General features: G+C 36.1%; 1 protein-coding gene across 1 annotated transcript; it reads left to right on the forward strand.

The window, feature by feature from the left end:
- Positions 1-2,411: 2,411 nt before the first annotated feature.
- Positions 2,412-25,747, forward strand: LOC121426291 (probable assembly chaperone of rpl4). Its single transcript, XM_041622527.1, has 9 exons — positions 2,412-2,585; positions 8,983-9,101; positions 12,189-12,335; positions 14,529-14,672; positions 15,713-15,825; positions 16,310-16,433; positions 22,419-22,583; positions 23,731-23,874; positions 25,286-25,747. The coding sequence occupies exons 1-9, from the start codon at positions 2,513-2,515 to the stop codon at positions 25,484-25,486; spliced, it is 1,230 nt and encodes a 409-aa protein (XP_041478461.1). The 5' UTR covers positions 2,412-2,512; the 3' UTR covers positions 25,487-25,747.
- Positions 25,748-26,860: the final 1,113 nt, after the last annotated feature.

Below are 26,860 nucleotides of genomic sequence, written 5' to 3' on the forward strand. Positions count from 1 at the left end.
CTTCCACTCCATTTGTACTCTATTGACTAATAACACCAAAGAAAAAAAAAGGTCACCGGTTGTGTAAGTCATCCGTAAATTGCAAACAGCTTGATGAATTACAATTGATTCAGGGTTGTGTTTCACAAAAAAATTGTTTTATTAGCAAAATTATTTCAGTAGCTTTTGACCTGTTGCAAACTTGTTATCAAAATTAGTTTCATAAAACTTACGAAGAAGATGGTTCTTGTATAAAGCCCTATGTTTTACCGTATTCAGACCAACGATTGCGATTTCGTAATTAATTAGAAAATCCCCAATACGGCGGAGGGGTGATGGTTGCCTATTACTCCGTTCTAAAAATCCCAAGTATGTAAATTTATGTCACGCCACACTCTAGGTAAGAAACGATGCAGAATAATCATGATAATCAAGCCAGTATAACCAGAGGGTCGAGGGTTCGATCGAACCTCTAAATTTTTCAAAGGCAAGGAAAAAGAAATAGGGGAGAAAAAGGAAGAGCAATGAAAGAGAGAGAGGAAAAATGAGAAGAGAAATGAAAAAGAGAAGGAAGGGGATGAGAGAAGAGCAAGGGTTTATAAGGTCCGTGAGGGGATGAAGAAAAAATAAGGCGTATATATGAAGAGCTCACTTGCAAAAGAGGTTAGGTCCATTTTTCATCAAATTTGATTTTTATGTCTCATTATAGATTTTTAGTAGCTCTATAAGATGATACCAAAGAAAAGTTGAAATTTCTATTAAAAGTGAACTGAAATGGCAAAGAAAAATCTCCTTTTTTTTCAAAAGGGGTTAAGTCCATTTCAGTTTAGTTGTAAAAGGGGTTAGGTCCACGATGATAATTATTTTAAGAATATATAGAAAAAAATTGAAGACAGGTACATTTCTTTTATGCCCAATTTTATGCTCACATGATAGGTTAGACGTATCATGACAATTTAGTTTCTCATATGAGTATTGCAATAAGTGAAAGTAAAAAACAGGTTTTTTCTCGGAATGGTTCAAAATGGACCTAACCCCTTTTGCAACTACACTCTTCATATATATATATATATATATATATAGTACACTGCAAAAACTCCGGTGTTGATTTAACACCAGCCCGGGATCTTTGCTGTTTTACTACTAATTGCTGTTGTATAAACATCTATCTGGTATTAGACCAAAACGATGGTGTTTCACAAGTTCTCTGGTGTGGACATATAGATTCCGGGCTGGTGTTAAATCAACACCATATGAGAGAGTCGATGATGTCACTCACTCACTATACAATATTTCAATTTTTACAAATTTGATGATAAGGACCTCCTTGCCTGAAGCACAAAATTTTAACATAATTTTAACTCCCCGTGTTCAGGGAGGAATGAAACTTCATTTCACATGACAATGACGAGAAAATGAAAATATTTCATATGATAAAATACAAAAGAAATAGTGAGTGAGTGATGTCATCAGTTCCCTCATTTGCATACTGACCGAGATGTGCATAAAAACTGTTAAATGAAGCGAATCTTTAAAATGTCATAACTTTCTTATTTTACATCCGATTTTGATGAAACTTTCATTGTTATGCTTGTTGAATTTTTCTCTTTTTATTCAAATCAAGCTTTTGTTGGGATTGACTTGCCCTTGAAGTATTCCCAGAATTGAGCCCCTAAACAAGTACATCGATGTATTTTCCATATTCTGAAAATGAATTGTAAACAAAACGATACTCTTGGCAAGTATTCCCTGAAATGAACCCCTAAACAAGTACAGCGATATTTGATTATGTCACGGGTTCGTCGGTCGTCGGTAATATTACACACCGTTATTTTTGTTTGGTACGGCGCCCCAGCTTCCACACCTCGCGCAAATCGGACTTTAAACACGTAGTGTTGGGGCTAAAAGGACACCCTTTACAAAACATTTTGATTTTTTTTATCATTCCCGTGTATTTGACCCTAAACACGTATATTTTTCCGATCGACTCCCCTTTTTTCAATTTGACACCCTATCACGCTATGTACGTACGGAACGTGCCCTATCTTGAAAAAGACATGTTTTTTGGTCGCGCATGGTATCCACTCGTCAATGTGTGTGTATTTGAGTTTTGTAAGACGTGTATCGTGTGTCTGGACCTAGACCAAAAGCTTCAGTCTCTGTATTTTGGTTGTTCCGCTGAACTACGTTGGCTCCACTCACCATACATAGTAAAATGTCAGAAATTATGTTGAATACCAGACGTGACCAGGGCTCGAACCTCTACCTCTGCATCAATTTGTAACTTCCCCTCAGCTTGGATTACAGGCGCACGCCACAACGCCCACAACTCGTCAATGTAAGTGCCCCCCGGGATATATCCCCCCCCCAAAAAAAAATAAGGGAGATCGACAAGGGGGAACTGGGCCGGGGAATCCCCATATACCAGACAACGCTGCGCGCGCACACGTGACGTGCACATGTGCATTTTATTTTCGACGGAGACATTATTTCGGAAACACATCTGCTATTAAATTGATATTACCAACAAAATATGGGAGGTTCGAAATCACAAAGGAGAAAGCGAGGCAAGAATAGGAGTACGAACTCAAGAAAACATGGAACTGGTAATTTTATATGATGGGTTTAGTTATATCGTTTCATTTGGACTGATGATGAGCTGAGCTGATGAGTGTGATTTGCATTCGCATCTGTTTGGTCCGGGCCGTCGCGGGTTTTTAGACGGCATGGGGCCTGTTGCATGAAATGGTCTTTCGTAGAACCGTTCTACGTAAGAACGAGATATCGCTCAACTGTTTCACAAAGCCGATTTGGGCGATACGAAGAATGGTCCTTGGAAAGACACCTCCAGACATGTCCTACGTAGGCATGATCTTCTTTGCACCCCGCCCGCCACCATCGGCAATGAGAGAAAATGCGGTTACGGCAAGCCACACTGACATATCACCTTTAAACATATTTTTAGGGGTTTTTTATTTTATCTGGGATGGCACCAAGTTATTTTTTTTACATGGGGGATAGTTGTCATCACTTTTTAGGTCGACAAGACGACCATAACGGAAGTCATTTTAACTTCTCTGAGGGTAATGTAAGCCCAAATATTTTCAAAATATGTTTTCTTTTATTCTCCCTATACGTCCTATCCCCACCCCTTTTCCATTAAAAAATAAATAAACTTGAACTATGAAATGGGCTGCACTCCCTCTCTGACTCCTTATGCTTTCTCAATATAGATAATTAAACAACATGAAAACAAATTTCTTAAAAAGTAATTGATGTAATTAAAAAACGTGTTAATAACGTTCAGCGAAAAAAGACACAAAACTAAGATATTAAACATGCTAAATCATTTATTTTTATTTATTTTCATTATAATTATTATTCTTGATGAGCTTGATTACAATCAATGAAAATTAATTCTTGAATGGATTTGGGATAACTTGAGATGTAACAAAACAAAGATCTGCAGAAATAGCTAATTGAATTTAAGATACAGATTAGGCCCATAGCTTACGAATCCATCACAATCATATAAATGAAGATAAGTTCAAGAAGAAAAGATTATGAAAAGTCCATACGAAGAGGCGCATTTCAAATCGCAGGGTAGGCCCTAAAAGAATCACGTTAGTCATATATATTTTGTATATTCTTAAACCTTATATTCTTATATAAATTTCCATTGATCAACTTTAAATATGACCAACGTTTATGATCGTTTTTTTTTTGCATTATTTCCGGTTAATGGTATTTTTTCCATTGCGGATTACACAGCCTGAGTCTATGCTTTAATTATTATTGCATAGCTACTTTATTCACTTGGCCATGTTTGCAGCAATTATCATATTTTCCTTGTCTTCGGATACTCATCATGCAACTGAGGTATGTTTATACTCTAAACACTCACATTTGTATTTCTTGCGTTATATCTAACAAATAAAATAAATAAATTACATATTTCACACGCAGCCTCTCATATTTTCCTTTTTAGTCTCATACAATCAGACACTGTTGATTTTGTTTACACCATTCAAACCCTATTTTTACCTCAACAAATAACATATTAACGCATAATTTGCAAAATTGTCATCATATATAAGTATTCTATAAAATAAAGAATATTGAACTACTAAAATGTCTAAATTACTAAGTTAAATCAATTTTTATATCGGGCAAGGGTCTCTTTCGTTGAAATATCAATGAAAGGTGTCTTTAAAAGGACATCGTGTTCTAAATAAGGGAAATAATGAAAATTTCGATTTTATTCAGTTATGTTTGTGAATCTTTAAAGATTTTTCTCTTTTTACCTCATAAAGTAAGCTCCATACATCAATTCTACAATCAGTAATAAATAAAACATCATTTGATCTCTTTTTATTGAAATAAGTGATTTTAAGAAAACTCGTCATTCCGAAATAAAAGGTTCAGGTGACGATGAAGACTAAATATTTTTCAGATACTATCGATATAAAACGATGTCGTGGACTTGGAAGACAAAATTGCCTTCGTGAAACGGAAAGCGCTGATTTGTCGCCAATCTTCCTATCTCGGAAGAATGGTCCTAGGACGTTCCTACGTATCGCTCATCTCGTCATGCAACAGGCCCCAGTTTCCGCTGCGCGATTGCGAAGTGAGGGGTTGATTTTTACTGTCTGCACTGTAGTCTGCAACATGCAAAATTTGAATTTTCGTGGTTTATGTCAGCGGTCCTTTTGATACTTTTGTTTACTTCGACAGTGGTGGTTGGAGACGTCATTCAACTCTACTATAGGCCTACTATAGCTCTCATTCACAGCTTTGTTGTACTGAAGATTTAATACTAATACTAGGACTGCTGACATGACAAGTCATTATTTCATTCATGAACCAGAGTAGAAGACTCCAGTTAATCTATATGCAAAAAAGAGGGGAAGAGTTCCTTTCACGATAGCCACCCAGGAAAGACTTTCTTATGTCCCCTCCACTAATTAAAAAAAAAAACTTCTCCAAAACCCCCTTCTTTCGTTCTCTTTTTCTTTTCTTTTTGAGTTGGAACTTGGACCCGAACCTCTCGCTGCGGAACGAGGCATCGCGCATCTCCAGTCTGGGCAAGAGCTCCATTAACCCAGGAGCTCTCCGGCCTGCGGGCCGGAGCCCAGGAGCTCACCGTGTATTTACTCATACTCCCGGAATAAGGGTAGATTGTGGTCACAATAACTTGGAAAGTAAATTGTGAAAACAGAAATTATGCACTTACCACTATTATATGGATGGATCGTGTGGCAGGATCCTGACATCGAGGCACAGACTGGAACCTCAAAAAAAAAAAAGTTCTGTCGTGGTAGCTCTCCTTCTTCCAAAATTCAAAACAAAATGGCCGACCGAGACGGAGGCTATAGCACTAGCGCGCATATACTTGGTCAAATTGGTGCATGCACGACAGAACTTTTCATTTTTTGAGGCTCCAGTCTGTTCCTCGATGTCAGGATACTGCCACACGATAGACCTTCATCCATAAGTGCATAATTTCTGTTTTCCCAATTTACTTTCCTAGTTATTGTGACCACAATCTACCCTTGTCCCGTGAGTATGAGTAAATGGACGGTGAGCTCCTGGGCTCTGGCAAGCTCCCTGGGTTAGAGTTCCATATGCCCCTCACTAAAATTGAAAATAAAAACATGGAGAAGGTTGAGAATGTTATATCTAGCCATAATATAGAACATATATGATGGGGGAGTGGAAATACATACCAAAATATAGCTTTATTCCGTCAAATTTCGAGCAGGATCTAGTGAGTGTAATTGTCCATAGAGATCTGTTTATTTAGTCAGTAAAGGATCTGTGAGTTGATCTAGACTAAAATCGAACTATCGGCTGATAATCATTAATATACCCTTCCGGTATCAGCGCCTCTCGCTAGCATAGTGGGAAGAGGTCTTGACTACAGATAAATCGAGGTGAGTTTGAGACCCAACTAAGGTAAGCAACAGTAAGAAAATGATAGAAAAATCTGAGATGAACAAACCGGAAGTCTCAACAATCTTTTGTGATTTTTGGGGGGGTTGCATATGGAACTCTTTCCCCAGTCTGTCCCCTTACTTGGGCTAGCAAGAAATGTTGAAAGCCATGGGTTTCGTAGCGGTTATCAACCGATATTATAACTAGTCTACTCTCCAAGAGTATTGGGTATCTATTTTTCTGACTAAATAAACCAATTGGGAATTACACACACTCAAAATTTTGACGGAATATGCATGTATCCAACTTTTCCTTCTTAAATCTCTTAGATATATGTTAGATAATTCTGGATAAACCATCTCCTTGTTTTTTTTTTCAATTTTAGTGGAGGGGACATATGGCCACCACCCAAAGTGAAAAAAGGCTGTCGCAAAAGGAACTCTTTCCCAAATCTACTTTTGACGAATATCTCTTCTTCTTCAATCTACCCTGACGGCCTCCTTCAATCCTGAAGATTCTTGCAGTATTGTAGTACCAGGGGCCGGCAGGTGCAATACACCGGGTGAACACCTACTGTAATATTGTAAAACTGTTAAGTGTTAGTCACTTAGCACATACCACTTAGACCCTCTATTCAATGAACAAGGTTGGCGCATACCATATCCAGCCTGAGTGTTTGTCATGCATGACTCTTTCTCCGCAACCGTAAGTCACTTTTCAACCATACTTGGATGGTAGATGGACTTGAGGGACCTGCATGATAGGGTCATTGTCGTCATGATAATTGTATTTTTTGGTCAAATTTCTGTGTGAGCTCTGTATATCGCAATGACGGATGACACGGTGGGTTCGGGGGATACACGTGCTCAGCTGCGCGACCCGCCGAGCATCTATATTTTTTTTTCCATTTTAGTGGAGGGGACATATGGTCGCCACCCAAAGTGAAAAAAAAGTATATTATTAGATCTACTTTTTTTTCATTAAAAGGGAAGGATTAGGTGCAGGGTTAGTTTAGCCTAGGGTGGCTGTCGCAAAAAGGAACTCTTTCCCAAATTAATTTTTGATGAATATTGTAAAGCTGTTAAGTGTTAGTCGCTTTAATAGCGCATACCACTTTAGACCTTCTATTCAATAAACAAGGTTGGGGCATACCATATCCAGCCTGAGTGTTTATATTTACTGTCATCAATCTTCAATAACCATGATGCTGCCTTAATCCTTAAACTTTTTTATAAATGAAATCTGTCTTAGGCCAGCCTGGGGCTCGGGCAGCATTCATCAAGTTTACATACAATGCAGACTATGCAGTGATGTTATGATTGATAAAACGAGCTATGAGCTTTTTGCTGCGCCTTAAAAACTACTATTACTTGATTTCTATTTCCCCCAAATGAAAGCATGTGTAATTATGATGCCTGTTCGCCATTAATTTGAAGTTAATTTTGATCCTAATTCGAGTCTTACTCGTCAGTTTGTGTTGAAATAATTTATGCACGATGAATTCATGAATAGAATTTATTATCATCAATCGCACATGCGCATTCTGCTTAAATCAAACCAGATCAAAATTGATCTGAAAGGAAAATCATGACGCGATCAACATGAAATAAATCTTGCTTTCATTAACAATATTTGTTATTATGACCATAGAACATTATTTAATCCTAATATATAATTTGCAAATGATAATCATTCATATGAATTTAGAGCTTGATGTTATTCAAGTCAGTTCAATATGTATGTCATTTTTCAATTTTAATGACGGACATCACGAATTCTGTAACGAGTGATGGGTGCACTTGTCTAAAAAAAATCATACCATGGCAGGATTGATTTTGAAACATCGTTGCAAAAACTCTTCTCACAATCACTATTTTTTGTAAACCACCAAAGTTGCTTCTTTTTTTTAAATAAACGTAAGAAATCGTCGCATGCACCACAAACCGTCCTCTCTGCGTACTTCGATGTGAAAGTTAAGTGCACTGTATCTATTCCATGAACCATCCTCTCTGTTACGTTGCCCACTGTGGCGTAAATAATTAACTTCAAGAAAATATAAAGATACGGGATGAAACTTTGGAACCTGAACTTTTTATCGAAGACACTGGTAAATAATTTACTCTCCTTGTAGGTGCACTTATTGCTTTGCTGGTTTAAAAAAACTTTTCTTTAAATGCGTTTTCTGCAAAAGTTTCGCATCGAAGTGCGCAGAGAGGACGGTTCGTGGTGCGTGCGACGAAATGTTTGAGAGATCTAGCCAGTAGCCACATCACATTGGATCTTGGAATACCATGTGTGTGTTTTACATGTGTGTTTGTGTAAATTTGGGCATTGAAATGGCACTGTTTTCATACTTGACTCTACTGTAGTACTGCGCAAGTCCCCAAGCAATTGATACCTCACAAATTCCCAATTTAAGGAAAAATATGTCATGAATACATAATTATGATATACAACCTGAAAGAGTATGTGCTCCCAAATATTTTATGTGTTAACGCTTGGATGACAAGAAGCTATTCTTTGCAGTTCTGTAAAATTTGATTTGTGCCAAATTAAGGCATGACTGCAATGAATGAATCCAGATGTCAATGATGTCATAATCCTAAAAGGGTTGTATTAAAATCCATTTCAAAATAATTTTTCAGTAATGTACATGTAGATTGTAATTCTTTAATGAACTCTTTTAGTATCGATTCTGAAATTAATTCCATTGAAAATGGAGTACTTAACAAATGCTCACTAGTCACTAACTCGTGTAGGATTTTGACCTCATTGTCCTCTGGATTCATTCATTGCAGTCATGCCTTCCTTTGCTGCAAGTCAAAATTTACATCACTGCAAAGAATACCATCTGATTATCTAAGCGTGAAGACATACTACATAAATAAGGCATCAAATTATTTGGGAGAAGAACTGATGCTCTTTCCAGACATATAGCTATGTGTTCATGACATGACATTTCCCTTAAATTTTGGATTTGTGAGGTGTCAATTTGTTTTTTTACTTGCAAGGTATAATAAAGTAAAACAAAATCTTTTCATATGTTTGTTTATGTACCCACGGTAACAGGGGAAGGATCTTCGATGAGCAGGCGGGAGCTTCAGGATATGGTGGAGCAGAGACGGCAGCAGAAGAAAGCAGTGAAAAAAACCTCCAGCAAATTCAATATCGACCAACTTCTTGAGAAGGTCAGTATTTCACTTGGGTCTTATCTTTGATCAGCTACGTGGTGCCAGGGTACTTTGTAAGGAAGGAGTGTGATGTCCTGGGGCCCAGTCCTACAAAGAGTGGCGATTGATCCAATCAGTCGCAACTATGGAAAGCCAGCAAAGTCAACCTATATCATGCATGTTCAAAAAATTTTTGTAGTTATGTATCCTTACTATAATTTGGCTAATCTTGTGTGTCCTTCCGTTTGTTTGAAGCACGTTTTCTCCGTGGTTTTCCACTCAATGGAGCTGGAATTTTTTCTAAACATGGTTAAATTGTTCACAGATTGTCATGACGGGGGTTGTTTGTGGTATTTTGGTCGCATTATTTAAAGTTTTTTTACAATTCGTAACTTTTTGGCATTCCTTTTCGCCGCCCTGAGTATAGCTTCGAAATTCCCAGTCCCTTTTACCTCTCTCGGGTCAGCGAAATACAAAGCACGGTATACGGTACGTACTTACACTCATGCGCTGGCTGCATGTATACATGCATGTGTAGCGCTGCTGAAACGTAAACAACATACATGTACCGTAATCGGCCGATGTCCTCAGTGGTTACCGTACAAAATGTGAGCAGTTGTCACACAGAGGTTAACCCTATTCTGACTTGGCTTTTTGAAAACAAGTGTTGACTGGGGGTTTGCTGGGGGGTGAGGGTCTACATCTAATGTTTCTGCCCAGTTTCATTAACACATCCTTTGTATTTAATCCTATATTTTAACAGATTGGGCTACCTGCTACTCAACGCTTCAAAATCAAACTGTGCCAGTGCTCTGTTGTACACAGTTGAACAGTGCATGGTTAGTATTTTGACGTAAAATGTAATATTTATATTGAATGATTGATGCCGCAGTAAATCTAAATTCCAACATATGATGAAGTTGTTTGGTTGAGTCAGATAATCAACTCAGTGCTAAGTTCCAAAACCCAAAATTAAAATTGTCTTAAATAGATTTGCTATTAACCCTTTTATTTAAAGGCAAATTTGATCAGATTTTCTTCTGCAAATTGGCAACACTGGCATTTTTTTTGCTACACATATTTTGTTTGAAATGTATTCTACAAAACTCTGTTGTACATATGTAGATGTTTATTAAAAATGTAGATATGAATAATACAGTGTAAAAATGGTTTATCGCTTCAACAGCCAATACCGACATACGGGACCTTATGCATTATGCCATCTCAAATATTATGATCTTTTCATCTGTATAATGTTGTAGCATATCTTGCCTTTAATTAACATGATATTTTTATGAAAAAAGACATAATCTAACATACACGTATCAATATTGTTATTTATTTGAATGAAATTATAATCAGTGAAGATGCCCATATAACTTTTAAAAGACACAATAATTCCATACTACATTTACAGTGTACTTTCCAAGATTTTTATCAATTATTTCAATGCATAACTATTTGATCCACCAGTAAAAAAAAAGATATCTAAAACCTCTAAAAAAAAATTAAAATGCCCATGTAAGCCATACAAATCTTATCTTTTTATCACAATTAACATCTAAAACCTTTTCTCTCTCTCTCTCTCTATCTCGCTCTTTTGTATTCTTTAATTTCTCTATCTCTCTCTTCATCTCTCTCTCTGATTTTCCCACTGTCTCTCATTTTCCCCACTCTCTCATTCATTTTCCCTGTGTGGGTTTCTTTCATTTTCCCCTCTGTCTCTCTGTCATTCATTTTCCCCTCTGTCTCTCATTTTTCCCATTCTCTGTCTCTCATTTTCCTCACTGTCTGTCTGACTCATTTTTCCCACCACTGTTTCTGTCTCACTCATTTTATCACCCCCCCCCTTCTCTCACTCTCACTTCTTTTCGACATCCTGCCATACTTATATATGATTGAGCAACCTTTAATTTAAAAATTACAAACAACTGCAGTCTAATGTGCATTGTAAGGTACATGTGCAATGTACTTACATATTTATTTCCGACCCAATACATGTAATCATAACATTTCTATATCACAATAATTGCCTCTTGACTGCTTACTGAATACACCGTGTTCTAATACATTTTTCCATTTTATAGTTAGATTTGGATTTCACTCTGTAATGATTATTGAAGTTCTTCCTCCAGTTCAACCAAAGATGCTTAACTTAATTGAACCTCCTATCTATATTGAAAGAGAAGTCTGCTATAAATCAGTTGTCTAAATATATTTCATCAATAAACTGCTCGGCTTTCAGTGTAAATAGGCAGTCTAGCTGTACATACAAGAATGTCACCCCCTCCCCTCCCCCCACACACTTTGATAAAGAAAAATGACTCCTACCCCTGTGCTGCCACGGGTAATTGCTGCTAGTATTTATAAATCCCGCCATTCCTTGACAATTTGGTGTTTTCTCCTTTGTTTACAAAGGACGTTTTGCAAATTTCATGTAGAAAAAATTCTGTCACTGATGGATTTCCATACACGTACGATTGATTGGATCAATCTTTAATAATTCTTTGTAATACAGGGCCCTGAGGTGCATTCGGTCTTAGTTTTTTTTTTATTTGAAAGATGGAGGCATTTGAATAGCGATACCACTTAACGATCATTTCTCAGTTGTTATTTTTATTGTTTGTTATATATTTTTTTCTGTTTTCCTGTCATTTTGGAGAAAAACATGGGGGGGGGACACCTCTTCATTCTCCTCTTGCATTGTGCCCTTTAGACACTTGGTGGAGAATTGAAATCCATTCACCATCTTTGTGGGAAATGTTTCAAAATTAAATTTTCAGAAGTTTTGATGTACCATTGTGCTTGCTCTTCCTATTGTTACTGATAATCGGGGTGTGAGAGTTCAGATTTTTTTTTGGTTTGATTTCCAGCTGAATTTCAGCTTATATTTGGCTTTCCTCTATACAAAAAGTATGGGAGCTCTTTCTATTTCAGACTTTTTCAATACTCTTCAGCTTTTTGGTCAGATCTTTTTATTTGTGACCACTCACACCCCTGCTGATAATAACATTTTCATGATAGCAGGGCCTGCTGGGAGAGAAGTTTTCAGAATTGATGTGGCTACCCTGTGTAAAATATGGCATTATTATCTGTACTTTTCAGGTAGAGGAATACCTGGATACTTTTGAGTATGAAATGGCACAGAAGTTTTGCCAGAGGGCGCTAGAGATGGAACCTGACAACGTGAGAGTGCTGGAGCTCTCAGGAAACCTGCTGGCAGAGCTCGGGGATACGGATGGAGCAAGAAAGATATCCTTTTGCATTTTGTTTGTCTTTGGATTCTGGGGAGTTTAATCGAACATGTAGTGTGATTGATCTATACATGGTAGTAAGCGTCCTGTTGCACATGATCTGACCAAGACAATGATGTGTTAAACTGCATGACTCTGAGTCACACTTAAATTTGTGTGATGTATTGATTGATTGATTGATTCATTTATTTCCACACTTCATGAAAAGAACAATAGGGGAGACCGGGGTTAGTTGGAACATGGGGTAAGTTGAAACATTGTAATTTTCTTGAACGCCTGTAAAATAAATTTATGCAATACTGCCCTCAATTTATTGCTATTGATGATACAACAGTGTGGAATTATTATTGCAATAAATTGAGGGCAGTATTGCATAAATTTATTTTACAGGCGTTAAAGAAAATTACAATGTTTCAACTTACCCCATGTTCCAACTAACCCCGGTCTCCCTTACAACGTAAAGATGGTATTAAAGAATACAGTACAATATATATTGAATATTTGAATATTACGATGCATGAAGAAAACGTACACTACACAAAACAATAAACCAAAATCTTAACAATACTTAAATCAGACAAGAAAAGAAACAGTATATTATGAAAAGTGGGGGATCATTTAAAAAGTTAAAAACTTATAACATAATCCCAATTTTAGTCATTAAAAGTTTCAGTTTTGCAGAGAAAGACAAGGGGGAAAATTGAGGTAACTTAGTCTAGGAAATTAAAGTTTTTGTAGAAGAAATGTTTTAAGTTTGAACTTTTTACATCTTGTCTTGGGTTAAGTCGGCATATATGCAGACTTGCTGTACTCAGCCAAATTTATTGATGTGTGTGAGATCACCAAGTAAACAGGTCACTTAATAGGTTTTTGAGTGATTTTGGATTTGAAAGAGTCCAATGAGTTTATCAATGTTGTGTCCATGTTCAACTCGTTCCAATCTTTAGTAGTTCGAGGGAAGATGCCGTATTTATGAGCATCCCTTTTGACTAGCAGACGCCGCAGATTGATACTATTTCCTGTAGTCTGCGGGGTGGTTTGCTGGATGAAGTTTTTGGGGTTGATGGCAACGAGACCTTTGATTATTTGGAACATTAGGCTCAGTCTACTGTATTTCCGTCTGTCTTCCAATGATTCCCATTCTAAGGCCTGTAACATGGTTGTGACACTACTGGTTCGTCTATAGTTCCTTATACAGAACGAGATGCCTTTCTCTGAATCGTCAGGGAGATTGTTCCCCCCCCTTCGGTCATCTCGGGTCAGTGATGACTTCCACCATAATCTGAATACAGAGCAGTCCATATTTATACATGTAGATGCCTCATCGTCACATAAGCCTAGACCCAAGGGCTAGACCCATGCTGTTATCTGTTTTTAGGACCGCTAACTTCTATAACTTCATCTTAATCGATTCGCTTTTAAAATCACTTTCTGATTTAAAGAGAAATGCCAGTAGTTGCAGTAAACACTGATTTCATGAGAAAGTCTGTAAAACCAGCCTTTTAATTGTCAGTATATCATCGAGGATCTAGATCTGGTACAGTTACATAAGCTGAACTTTGTGAAATCTTGAAATCTACGCTGAAAAATGATCACACTGAAGATCACCAACACAGATAGGCACACGTGGGACAGTGTATTATTATTGCTGGAATAAAGAACCGACAGAAGTGACCGAATCCATGCTTATTTTGCTTATTTCTCAGCAATTAAACAATTTCTTCCAGAATCCTTTGGCACATATTATTTATTCACATAAACAGACACTTAGGTGGTCATTATATTAGATTCTGTAAAAAGTCATTTTGAGATCATTACCAAAACTGGAATTTATCTTTAAACGAGCTGCATTGCTGCTGGTCAACCAGCACAGGCATGGCTAGTGTGCCCGTGGCAGCAAGTGAGTGACCCCGCAACAGCAGAGTGTGAGCCAGCTAGCTTAGCACGTAGCAACACAACTCGTGGCCCCATCTTCAGGGGTTATGTTTTCTATTACAGGATTTGATAGAAAAAAATGAAAAGCAAGTCAAAACCCTGAAGACGATGATAGACAGAATTGCACCAGGTCACATAATGTAATTTTAACCTGTCAGTTATTAGAGTCTTGTAGGATTATAGTAATATTTATGCTAAATGGTTCTGATATTAAGTTTAATACCTTTCATTGATTCCTTGACTGAAATCAATGCACTGCTTTGGTCGTGCAATAACAGTGTGTCCTGAAGAGGGTTTCTCCAAGTACATGTACATGGGGCAGCTTCACGAAGGATTGGAAGGGCTTCAGTTCTTCCAGAAAGGTGTTGAGCTCATGATCAAGGAAAGGGACGGTAATCAGGTAAGACACTTACATGGTTTATCATAGGACCAGAAATATTCCACAAGTTAGGGACAAGATTGCATGAGTCAAAGATGAGTGCAGTATTGTCCCAAGAGAGAGGAATGATTCTGGTATTCCACAAAGGAAAACCATCCCGTAAAATTATTATCATCATTGATAATCATTTTTTATTAGACTGCAATGTGGCACAGTATTGCACAGCAAGTTCTTTATGTATGCCTATATATGACTTCATTAGATTTTGGCACTTTGTGCAGTCCGCTCTGCTACTGCACAGGTAAATCATTCAAATTCACTTTCTTTGAAATGGTATCTGAGGTTTATTTTATTGTAATTTCTGAATCTTTATTTCCTTCACCTGTGAACGTATATGAGCGCCTTTAGCATCTAACAAGGTGAATATGTGCGCAATATAAATACCCTATATTATTATAATTATTATTAAACTATACTATGAACCGTGGTGTAATTTAAGCTCAGGGGCTGTTTCATAAATCTGTAAGTTAAGAGTAACTTTAAGAATGACTGGTGATCCTTTCTTGTGGTAAATGGTATATTGAATTGGCGATGGTTTAGCGCATAAGAAGGATTCACCAGTTGTTCTTAAAGTCTCCCTTAAATTATGAGCAGCTTTATGGAACACCCACATGGTCTTAAAGTCTCCCTTAAATTATGAGCAGCTTTATGGAACACCCGCATGGTCTTAAAGTCTCCCTTAAATTATGAGCAGCTTTATGTAACACACACATGGTCTATAAGTGGTTTACATGTAATTATGGAAAGCTGATTGTGGGTACTTATCTCTATAACTAGAGGTCATGTAGTTCATTTATTACTGTGTGGGAATTTCTTCAACTTTAAAGCATTGGAAAAGAACACTGTAAACATATAAAACGTGCAATTTAAACATAATTTTGACATGTTGTGTTTCCTATAATTTGAGTTGGTCTTATTTGGACTTCTGAATATGGGTGCTTAGGAATTTCTATTCAAATATATTTTTATTTATTTTCTTTTTTTTTAATTGATTCCTGTAGGAAGAAACACAAGGGGCTTCAAGTTCATTAGAAAATGGTTCTTCAAATGTTTCCAATGCTGATATATCCAAAGCTTATTGTTCAATAGCTGAAATCTTCCTAACAGATGCATGGTAAGTTCACATGTTTATAGGCAGTTATGTCAAGGTTAATCTTGTTCCTGTAAAGCTGTAACAAATCTCTTGTTACTTTATTAGATTCCAAAATGCATAAAGGTATGGGTGTTTAGGCCTTTGCATACGCTGGACCGTTTTCTGCTATAACCTTCCTCTGGTAATTGGAGAATGCACTTCAGTTGATTCATTAATACCTTACCTGAATATGCGCCAATTATGCCTTCTATTCTTGACTCCTCCTTTAGATATTTTATCCCTGTCTCCTCTTTCTTTCATTGCTCCTTTAGTGCTATTTTGGATTTGGTGCCTTACAATTATATCTATTTTTATTATAGATTGCTTATCTAAATGTATACATTCCTATTTGAAATATACGCGATTGTATTTTGAAATTCTTGAAAGTAAAGAAGCTTGATAGTGGATATTAAGCAACGATAATGCTTGTATTAATTGTAAATTGTCCTGTTGTCTTGATGCTTAGCTTTGAAGAAGATTCGGATGAGAGATGCAAGGCAGCAATCGATCAGGCCGTCAACGAAGACCCTCACAACCCGGAAGCGTATCAACTCCTAGCTAGCTACTGGCTTAGTAAAGATAATAAAGAGGTAAGCATGGCTTGATGGAGAGTTTCATTCACTTTGCTTGAACTGTTGATTTGTATTCACATGGTCTTCTAAAAGACGATTTGATTCCTAGGTTATCAAATGCCATCTTGGCCAAGTCCAATCGACACTTCTTCCAACCATTTCTTGGTCTGATATTTACTTGAGCTAACATTTATTTGTCTTGTACCATGGTCTAACACGACATTCACTCCTGCGACAGTTGATCTGAGCTTTTATTTCTTTGAAGATATAGGGTTAGGGTTACAATAGGGTTTTATGTTGGTTTAGGATAGGGTGTAATGTTTAATCCTGGGGTTGAAGTTACCTGTTCCATTAGTGTGTGGAATTTACAGCGGAGCAATTGTCGCTGTCACGGAACCCTAGCTTGGTATTCTTTTTATTGCACTTTGCCATGTGAATATTTGATTCATAACCAGTTCATGTGATCATATAGACGTGAGTGTTTAATTGACCTAGTGGATATTATACAAATATTGCACATACGCATGTGCATGCGGGGCCAAATAATGAACGATGTGCGAGAAGAGCCAATGTATCATCAGTTTATCATCAAAAGATCTGGGAGTACTTCTCCCCAAAGATGATATCGAGCGTAGTCATCGCACTGGAAATCCTGATGGGAAAAAAACTCGCCCGATCATTGTGAAGTTTCGATCATATAGGAAACGTAACAAAGTGATAAGAAATCGTCGCAAACTCGCTGGAAAGAAGAAATCGATCATGGAAGATCTAACGGCAAAAAACGTTTCTCTCAGCAAAGTACGTGATTGTGAGAATGTGAAGAGTGCATGGACATTGGATGGTCGAATTTTTGCACTCTCAAGGAAGCCTGGTAGCAAGAAAAAACTGATTTCCTGTCAACAAGACATTGACAAACTCTAATTGAGTAATGTGCCTCCTGGTTGTGTTTATGGCTCCTACTTTTTTATATTACATTGTTTGGGCTTGATTACATGCCCTTTGTTTTTTTTCTTTTTTTCTATCTGTATTTTTCTCTCCTTTCTCCAATCCTTTTCCTTTTTTTTCTCTTCTCCTTTCCTTTTCTCTCTATCTCAAATGTTTTCATTTTATGTGTATTTATACTGTTAATAATATTGTTTGATATGCTACATGTGTGTTTTTATTGTAACTGTTTAGTGGAAATTGAAGATATAACATGCTCTGCTTGCTTACATGTAATCTCTGAATTTGATAATAATGATAAATGCCATTGTCTTTCTCCTGTTTGTATGAACTCTATTTTTGCATTCAGTGAACTTGAAGCTGACAGATTTTGTGCAATATTCAATGATAAACAAGTTGATGCTTTTGATTTTCAATCATTGAATTCTATAACTTATGCCAATGATGATACATATTTTGAAGATGATGTCGAAAATGATAATATACCAATAAGTTCACTTATTCAAGATTTCCAGTTACATGTAGATTGTAAATATTATTTTGTTGATGAATTTTCTTCAATATATGAAAATCAAACTGATACATTTAGTATTCTTCATTTTAATTCACGAAGTTTAAACAAGAATTTTGATGCAATATCTGATTTCATGTCTCATATTCCTTTTCAATTTTCAATTTATGGTTTTTCTGAAACCTGGTTACATAATAATACCCCTATGTTATTTTCCGTAGATGGGTATACATTCATACATTCTGATCGAATTCAAGGTCGAGGAGGTGGAGTTGGTCTTTTGATATCTAACATGTATAATTTCAAAATACGAACTGATCTATTTTATTCTACTGCCAACTATGAGTCTCTATTCATTGAAATCTTGTGTCAGAAACAAAAAACATTTTAGTTGGAATTATATATAGGAAACCCAATCTAACATTAAGGAATTTACTGAAGAAATTGATAAATGTTTGGATAAAATGAATTGTGAGAACAAAATAAATTATATCATGGGTGATTTTAATGTGAATATTATGAAAACTTCTAATAATTCAGTTAATAATTTCTTGAGTGTTATGCATGCTAATTATATGATTCCTCTTATTGACAAGCCTACAAGAATTACACCTACATCTTTCTCATTGATTGATAATATTTTTACGAACCATTTTGATATAAACATTTCCTCCGGCTTAATATATACATGTAGTGATATCTCTGATCATTTTCCAGTGTTCCAAATCTCCAAACAAAAACATTGTACTCAAGTTGAACCTTTATGCCACAGCCGGATTATTATTGATGTGGCTATCGAGTCTTTTAAGAAATCATTATGTAGTGTCAAGTGGGCTGAGGTGATTGATTGTTCCCATACTGATGAAGCTTACAATAGATTTTCAGATTTGTTTTTATCATTTTATAATGAAGCTTTTATAATGAAAAAGAATAAACCAAGGAAAAGTAAAATTAAAAAACCTTGGATTACTCGTAGTATTTTGCATCAAATTGACAAGAGAAACAGACTTTATAAGCAATATGTTAAGAATCGTAATAACTTTAACAAGAGAAAATATAATAAAGTACGAAATAGAGTTAACAGAATTTTGAATTCAGCAAAAAAGAATTATTATAAATTTAAATTTAAAATTGCTCAAGGAAACAAAAAAGACATGGGAAGTAATAAATGATGTCCTTGGCAAGTCTAAAAAAAGACTTCCTTCATATATTTCATTCAATGGTCAAGAAATTCATGATCCCAAAACTATTTCTAACCACTTTAACAATTTTTTTGTGAATATTGGACAGAAAATAAGTAAATCATTACCCAATACTGATAATGACTTTGCCAAATTCTTGCCGATACCTTGTTCAAAATCTCTATTTCAAGCCGGTTACTGAGAGTGAAATTGTAGATATTGTAAAAAAGTTAAAGGCTACAAATAGTTGTGGAATAGATGATATGAATCCTAGAGTATTAAAAAATGTTATTCATGTAATTTCAAAACCATTATTTCATATTTTTAACTCATCTTTGATATCTGGTGTTTTTCCACAGAAATTAAAAATAGCTAAAGTAGTACCCATACATAAGAAAAATGATATTCATAATATAGCAAATTACCGACCAATATCAATTCTCCCTTTCTTCTCAAAAATTTTGGAAAAAATTGTCTATAACAGGACATATGATTTTATTTCCTCTCAGTCACTATTTACTCATTGTCAATATGGTTTCTTGAAGCATCTTTCTCCTGAAATGGCTTTAATTGATTTATATGATTTTGTTACCCGTTCTTTTAGTAAAAAAGAGCATACTATTGGAGTTTTCTTGGATTTAACAAAGGCCTTTGACTCTATTGATTTTTCAATTTTATTACACAAGCTTCAGTTTTATGGAATTAGAGGATTATCTTTATCTTGGTTTGAGAATTATCTTTATGGTAGAAGCCAACATGTTCTGTATCAAAATACATTATCCGATTCACTAAACGTAACATGTGGCGTGCCGCAGGGCTCAATTCTCGGCCCCCTGTTGTTTTTACTATAATTTATTAACGGTCTTCCTAATTGCTCTGATGAGTTGAAATTTATTTTGTTTGCCGATGATTCCAACATTCTTTACTCAACTAAAAATTACTTATCAATAAACAATTTAAATGACAAATTAATCAATGTTTCATACTGGTTTAACTGTAACAGATTATCATTGAATGCTGAAAAGTCTAATTTAATCTACTTTCATATTAAAAAATCTAAATTTCATACAAATATTTCTGAACAACTAAAGATAACAATGAACGGCAAGATTATCCAGAGTCCACTCTGTTAAATTTTTAGGTATTTTTATCAATGAAAACATGTCATGGACTGATCACATTATGTATATTGCAAACAAAGTGTCAAAGGGTGTTGGTATCATTGGTAAACTGCGAACAGTATTACCTAAGAATATATTGAGATTGCTTTACAATACATTTATTTTACCATTTTTGACTTACTGTAATGCTGTTTGGGCAAACACTTACAAATCTAAGTGTGGCTTTTTAAAGAGAAATTCCAGTAGTTGCAGTTAACACTGATTTCATGAGAAAGTCTGTAAAACAAGGCTTAATTGCCAGTATATCATCGAGGATCTAGATCTGGTACAGTTACATTAACTGGACTTTGTGAAATCTTGAAATCTACGCTGAAAAATGTTCACACCGAAAATCCCCAACACAGATAAGCGCACGTGGGACAATGTATAATTATTGCTTAGGGCGTCGGGCCCGACGCCCTACCCGAATCCCGTGCTTATTTGCTGATTTCTCAGCAATTACACGATTTTTTCCAGAATCCTTTGGCACATGCGTTTTATTTATACAAACAGACACTTTAGTGGTCATTTCATTGGATTCTGTACGAACTCATTTTGATATCGTTACCAAAACTAGCATTTACCTTTAAAGTCCCTTTTTTTATTACAAAAGAGGGCTGTTAGAATATGTTCTTTGAATTCATATTATGCCCATAGTAGACCCCTGTTCAAATCACTCAATATTCTTAACATTTATCAGTTGAATAGATATTGCATCTTGATTTTACTGTTCAAACATAAAATTGGGTTTTTACCTTGTTTACTTAATAATATGCTTTCATTAAATTTGTCGGTACATAACTATAATACAAGGAATAAAAATAAATATCATTTATGGGCAGTTGAAAAATCCTATCTGCTATTTTCATTCAGTCATAAAGCACCAACAGTTTGGAATGACCTGCCAAGTGATATAACATCAATAAAGAATTATAATGCATTTAATATAAGTATAAAGGAGCATTTAATCAGTCTTCAACTTGTGTAGATATATTTTCCACCTTTTACCTTTGTGTAGGGTTTGTTTGGTTTTTTTTTTTTTTCTTTTTGATCTTGTGTTTTATTGTGGGCAAATAAGTTTCTTATATTTTACTTTGTCAATTATATTTTGTCGAATTTCTTTGTGGGAGGTTATCTTGACAAACTCTACTTTGGGGTTTTTATAATTTCCCTATTTCCTCTGTTTAAATGTTGACTTATTGTATACATTGGTTTACATTTGCTCAATTATGTATTTTATGAATTTTTATATTGTGATTTTTATTTGGAAATAAATGAATTGAACTGATATACCGCACAGAGGTCCTCAGGACCGAATGCGGTATATCCATTCGGCAAGTCAAGCACAGAGTTCATTATTTAGGTCCTCTATGCACAAGGATGCGTGCATTGTTTCTTTTATACAACCCCCCTCCCCCATGTTACTGAGTTGCCCCGAATGCTATATTTGATCTAAATTCTAGATAACTCTAGATAATTCCAGACCTCGCACTATCCTGCACTGTGATGTCAGAGTGCAGGATAGTACATTTGGTATGACGTCATAGTGCAGGGTATTGCAGTTGGATTCAATAGTGCTATTCACTGAATATCATGTGATCTGATTTGGACCAATCAGATTACAGAACATTCTTGGGAGTTGTATAATAGACAAAGTAGGTGTACAATAAACTGGAAATCAGGCAAAATGATAAGAGGGCTGGGTGGCAATTAGACTAAATTGATTGTAGATGAACTGGTTGTTGAACCATGTGTATTGGACCAACTGGAATGTATACAAAGTGGCAATTTTGGAAATTCCTACTCTAGATTATTTAACTTGACCAATTATTCAAGATGCATGATTTTTCTTTATCTTTTTCAGCTATTTTAACAATCATTTTGCCTTTCTTTATTCCATCAAAGATATTTGGGTTCAGGTTTAGATAGGGTTTCAATATCAGACTTATGTAAAGATTTGTTAGTTATTGGTAGGTTTGGGTAAGCTTTAGGTATGGCTGAATGTGCAGGCTTTGCATGGGAGCGATTTTTGTTAGGGAAAACTGACTCTTCTCATGGGGCCATGTTAATTTTTTTTATTTTACCAAGGGGTGCCACTCTTTGATTTGACCATCTTCTGATTCTCTTCTTCAGAGTATCATGTTTGTTAATCGTTCCTTCGCTTTTAAATATTTTTCTAATAAATGTACCTTATTATTGACATACACAGGAAGCCATGTCATCAATGAAGAAGAGTTTATCACTATGGCAACATATGGAAGGAGATGGAGAAGGAGGCGGGGCTAAAGACGATGGCATGGTAGCTGAACCCGTCTTGAGTTATGAAAACAGAATAGGAGCCGCAAAGATTCTTATGGAGCTGGAAATGTGGGATGTTAGTCAAATTCATTTGTTCTAGATGAGATACTCAGATTTTTCCCATTCTAATGATATTAATGTGAAATGTTTGTATAGGGCTTTACGTTTCTAAATGCTGCATGCTATTTTCCTGGGTTTAGCACAGGCACTTTGATCAGGCACATCAAGCATTCAAGGCATAATTTCCTACCGAGTAACCTTTTAATACACCTGGATAGAGAGTGGCAAATGTAGATTAATGCCTTGCCAAATGATGCGAGTACTGTGGTGGGATTTGAACCCCAGACCTTGTGGTTCAAAGTCTGGAGACTTATCCACTGAGCCACATCACCTCTAACATAGTCCGTGTCTGGTATATGTTGTGCATGGTCCTTGTAAAGCACAAAAAAACCAGATCATTGTTTGCCTTCTAGTTCTATTCATTTCTGATCGAGTGTTAAATCTGCTATTAAATGTTCATTTTTTGATGGTCACTCGACCTTTATCATATCACCATGTTCACTTTATAGGAATCAGAGAATATACTTCATACTCTTTTACAAGAGGATGATGAAGTAGAATAGGTCTGGAATATGTTAGGCCTGTTCCATCGTAAACCAAAAAAGTCAGTGTGTATGTTGTGGTTATCTCTTCATTCCTGATCTACTGATTCTTTTTAATCTGCTAAATATTTACATAATAATAATGAAACATTTTTGTATAGCGCAAAATACATAAGCAAAGTTGCATGTCTCTGAGCGCTTTTTACAAAAGGAGTGGAGATGGAGGGGAGAGCACTGGGTTCTTACATTAATTGTTTACAAAATGGTGAATAAATGTGTTTTCAAGCTATTTCTAAACTTTTCGTGTGGTTGTATATTTCTAAGATATTCTAGCAGATTATTCCATAAGTAGCAGCTGCATGTGAAAATGATCTTTCCCATTTTACTTTGTCACAGTATGTGGGACCTGTACTAATGACTTTTTACCTGAACGTAGCATTTTGTCAGGTTTATATGGTGTTAACAATTCAATGAGATACAATGGAGCAAACTGATGGAAACATTGGTAGGCGAATAGAAGTACTTTGTAGTGTATGCGGGATTGGATAGGTTGAATACATTTCCACTAGTAACTAAAAAATCAACCTTTATCATTTAATTATCATTCACTTAATAATATAGGAATCAGAGAGTATTCTTCATACGCTTATAGAAGAGGATGATGAAGTAGTCCAAGTCTGGTATATGTTAGGCCTGGTCCAGTTTGAGCGAGGATCAGATGAATGTAAACCACCAGCAAGATACTACCTTCATAAAGCAAAGAAAGTGAGTGATTATTTATATTTTAACCATTCGACTGCTAACAGTTACGTATTTCCGAGACCATCTTGTCTACTGGAACAGACTCTACTTGGATCAACGAGTGGGTCATGATAGCAGTCAAGCTCGAGTTCCATGTTGCTGCTATGAGCTAGAATTCATGATACTCTTTTACCTCTGTTTGAAACCAAACTGGTGTAGAATGTGTGACAAACCAGAGTAATTTGGCTACCAAATGGATTACTAGGTTGACTGAACTGTAAAAGAAAAGTGTAACTTCATGAATTAAAAAAGGTTGCATTGATTGATCTATCATCAGGGTCCCATAACACAAAGATTAATCATACGCTTGATTTTCATGATTAATTATATATGTACATTGTAGTCATTGCAATCAATCATAGAAAAATGTATTAAGATCATTGCAAAGCTTTGGCCCGAATTCACAAAGGTGGTTTTGAAAACCCAAGGTTGGATCTATGGTTTATGCAGATTTCTTGTATAAATTACGCTTGATTTAGCGCGTATTGGGCGCGTGTATGAAAAATTCCAATCCTGATGCGCGCTTTTGTCAGTGCGCCAAATTGTCGCCTGTTACCATGGTTAGATATGCTATTTCATTCATGAGTCCACTGTTTGGAGAGTATAGTATACAGGAAATCTGCATAAAACTCTGGACTCAACCGTGGGTTTTCAAAACCACCTTTGTGAATTCGGGCCTTTGTGTCTCAGGCCTGGCTGATTATTATATTACCTGAATTAAAGGAAACCAAAACCCAAGAAGAGAAGTAATCTTATTGGAAAGAGTAAAATGAGAGGAACAAATTACAAAAATTTTGATCAAAGTCCGTTATGAAATAAGCAAGTTGTGGGAGTTTGAAAACTCTTGTACTTTCTATGGGCATCCTCAAATTGGCAAACGTGCTTCAAAATGGCTGATTTTGTGGACAACTCTCCATTTGTTTTGTACACAAATTTTCAGATTTTCCTCATTATCTTTCAAATTGCATGTTGCCTCCTGAGCACAACATATGTCATGGGAAAATATAATCCACACCATATATGTCAAGGTCAGGAAGAGATAATATGAAGTATGTAAAACAAAGGGGAAAATCTGAAAATATGTGTACAAAACAAATGGAGAGTTGTCCACAAAATCAGTCATTTTTAAGCACGTTTGCCAATTTGAGGATCCACATAGTAAGTACAACAAGACTTTTTAATATCGTTCATAACTTGCTTATTTCATAACCGATTTTGATGAAACTTTTTTTTAATTGTTCCTCCCATTTTACTCTTTCCAATAAGATTGCTTCTCTTCTTGGGTTTTGGTTTCCTTTAAATAATTAGATTGGAATACCCTGATGGCTAGTGTGATAACTTATCCATCTTTTTCTTTATGTCTTTTATTTTGCAGCTCTACTGTGCATTAAGCTGTGATGACGAACAGGTCTTAGTCCACATCGACGAGCTCCTTTCATCATTAGGACCAGGAGAGGGGGATCAGGAAGACTGGATGGAAAGACAAAGAAAAGAAGAGGAAGAAGAGGAGGATGAAGATGATGAAGACATTGACAGCGAAGCTTCGTCAGATGAGGAGGAAGACATGGAACATTGACATAGACTTTTATAAGATTCATGATGGCTCGGACTTAATAAGTTACTTACTTCCAATGATGCCTGTGGGACTATCCCTGCTCTGTGATTGCTGCACACTATCAGTTTCCAGTAGTTGTATGTAGCAAAAGAGGATGTGGCTCAGACAGAAAATATTATAACATAAAAACCTGTAATACAATACATTATCGTCGCACGCACCACGAACTGTCCTCTCTGCGCACTTCGATGCGAAAGTTACTTTTGCAGAAAACGCATTTAAAGAAAAGTTTTTTTTTAAACCAGCAATAAGTGCACCTACAAGGAGAGCAAATTATTTACCAGTGTCTTCATTAAAAAGTTCAGGTTCCAAAGTTTCATCCCGTATCTTTATATTTTCTTGAAGTTAATTATTTATGCCACAGTGGGCAACGTAACAGAGAGGGCGGTTCATGGAATAGATACAGTGCGCTTAACTTTCGCATCGAAGTGCGCAGAGAGGACGGTTTGTGGTGCATGGGACGTTATGGTAAAATGTGCACAGTAAGACCTCAATAACTTTAATCAAAAGTCATATCCTGATGTAGTAATCATCCAGGACGACTGAGAAAATTAGAAAATTGATATCCCCGATTCCCCCGATTCCACATGGGTTTCATTAGACAACTAGTTAGAACCACAACAGAGAAAGTTACTAAGAACCTGTTTGTCATTTAGATTGCACTATGAGTCTTATTTTCATAGTCCACAGCCCAAGATACCTTGTTAACAGTCTCAACAGTTCAAAGGTTTGTTCTTCCCCTGCTACGACCATAAAGATGGGGCTAGTTCATTGGTATCACTGTATGGGTGGAAAGAAAATGTATATGTACAGTCCATGTACATGAAGGCGTACCATTCTGTTAGGACTCACCACAGCCTACATGTAGCATTGTTTTTCAAAGCATAAGTCCACACTTTGCCACTCTCCACCCAGGTGTTATGTGAGTACCCACTAGGATGCGAAAGCTATGTAGTATGCCTGGCATCAGAGTTTTTGTTGGAGTTCTCCCCAGGGAGTAGAGCGAGTGCATACATTGTATGTGGGCAATTTATGATTATATGACTGGGTTTTATATACCTGTAAACCATTTAGATATGTTCTGATGTATTAAAGGGATTGTTTAACTTTGTGAGCAACTGATTTAAAAAAAATTCTCAAACTGAGACGAAACATGTGTATGAGTGCCTGTATTTGTTCTCAAAAACCCTGAAACAGACCACAATATAGGATAAAAAACTCTGATTTAGATACAAGTAGCAATTTATCAGCTTGATTTTGAGAACCGTCTAGTAGATGGGTTCCAGCTTATGACCAGTTTTCTCCAATTCAAAATTCCGTTGGTTATGTTGACTG

This window comes from Lytechinus variegatus, chromosome 13, assembly GCF_018143015.1.
Source record: "Lytechinus variegatus isolate NC3 chromosome 13, Lvar_3.0, whole genome shotgun sequence".
NCBI classification, from domain to species: Eukaryota; Metazoa; Echinodermata; class Echinoidea; order Temnopleuroida; family Toxopneustidae; genus Lytechinus; species Lytechinus variegatus.